The 1,102-nt window shown below is 61.2% G+C and overlaps 1 protein-coding gene across 1 annotated transcript in view; it reads right to left on the bottom strand.

Moving 5' to 3' along the window:
* Positions 1–862, bottom strand: part of APC2 (APC regulator of WNT signaling pathway 2) — a gene marked incomplete at its 3' end in the record, with an annotated part of 6,381 nt that extends 5,519 nt beyond the window's left edge. The window contains 3 exon segments of the mRNA XM_031063275.1: positions 68–145; positions 493–606; positions 696–862. Of these exon segments, the coding sequence (XP_030919135.1) occupies positions 68–145; positions 493–606; positions 696–842 (339 nt within the window).
* Positions 863–1,102: the final 240 nt, after the last annotated feature.

Raw genomic sequence — 1,102 nt, 5'->3', positions numbered from 1 at the left:
GCGGGCCCCTTCCTCCCCCTCCCTGGCTCCAGAGGCAGCGGGGACAGCCCGGCCCCAATGCCAGCACCTGCGGCTCCGGCTGCTGCGCCTTGTCCTGCGCCTCCATCAGCTCCTTGTCGATCTGCTCCAGCCGGGACGCCCGGATCTGGGGAGCACAGGGGGCGTTGGACAGGGCTGGGACCCCCCGGGACCACGAGAGATGGGAGGGAGAGGGGTGGGTGTGCAAGGAATGGGGTGTGAGCAGCTGGTGTGGGGTGTGAGGAGCTGGAGTAGGGTGTGAGGAGCTGGTGTAGGGTACAAGGAGCTGGTGTAGGGTGTGAGGAGCTGGTGTAGGGTACAAGGAGCTGGTGTAGGGTGAGAGAAACTGGAATAGGGTGTGAAGAACTGGAGTAGGGCGCCCAGAGCTGCTTGTGATGGTACCCAGAGTTGAGCCCATCAGTCTGGGGCCCCCCAGAATCAGAGCAGGAGGAGTCTGGGGGTGAAGGACCCGACCTGAGCCCTCTGCACCATCTCATCGGCCGTCCCGAAGCGCTCCTCCATCAGCGAGCGGATGTGCTGCGCCTCGAACTGCAGCTGCTGCCGGATCAGATCCATCTGCATGGAGAACTGGGGGGCACACAGGGGGTGCCGTGAGCGGGGCAGGGTCTGGGCAGCTCCCCGAGGCCTGGGGGGCACAGGGGGGGTCCCCCACTCACCGTCTCCACGTGGGGCAGCTCGTCCAGGCGCGTGGCCAGGCTCTGCAGCTGTGAGTAGTACCAGACCTTCTCCTTCTCCTCCTTCTCGATCTCCCCCAGCAGGAAACACCTGCCGAGAGAGGGGGGGACTGTCAGGATCCAGGACATCCCTCTGGCTGGTCTTAGAGACCCTGGCACAGAGCCCAAAACACCTGTGGGTTTGATTATGACCCATGGAGCAAATTCCCAACCTTATAGGAAGATCAGCAAGCCACAACAGTTTAGGTAGAATATTAGTGAAGTAATCACAAAGTGAAAAAGTAGATTTTGGGGTTTTTGGTGTGGGGGTTCAGGAGGCAAGATGGAGGGAACTGGGTGTGTCCAGCCTTTCTCCTTCTTCTTCTTGGCCTCCATCTTCTGCTGTGATG

Source organism: Geospiza fortis, unplaced genomic scaffold (assembly GCF_000277835.1).
Source record: "Geospiza fortis unplaced genomic scaffold, GeoFor_1.0 scaffold241, whole genome shotgun sequence".
Taxonomy (NCBI): domain Eukaryota; kingdom Metazoa; phylum Chordata; class Aves; order Passeriformes; family Thraupidae; genus Geospiza; species Geospiza fortis.
The sequence above is the reverse complement of the archived record's forward strand: the minus strand, read 5'-3'. Positions and strand labels throughout refer to the sequence as shown.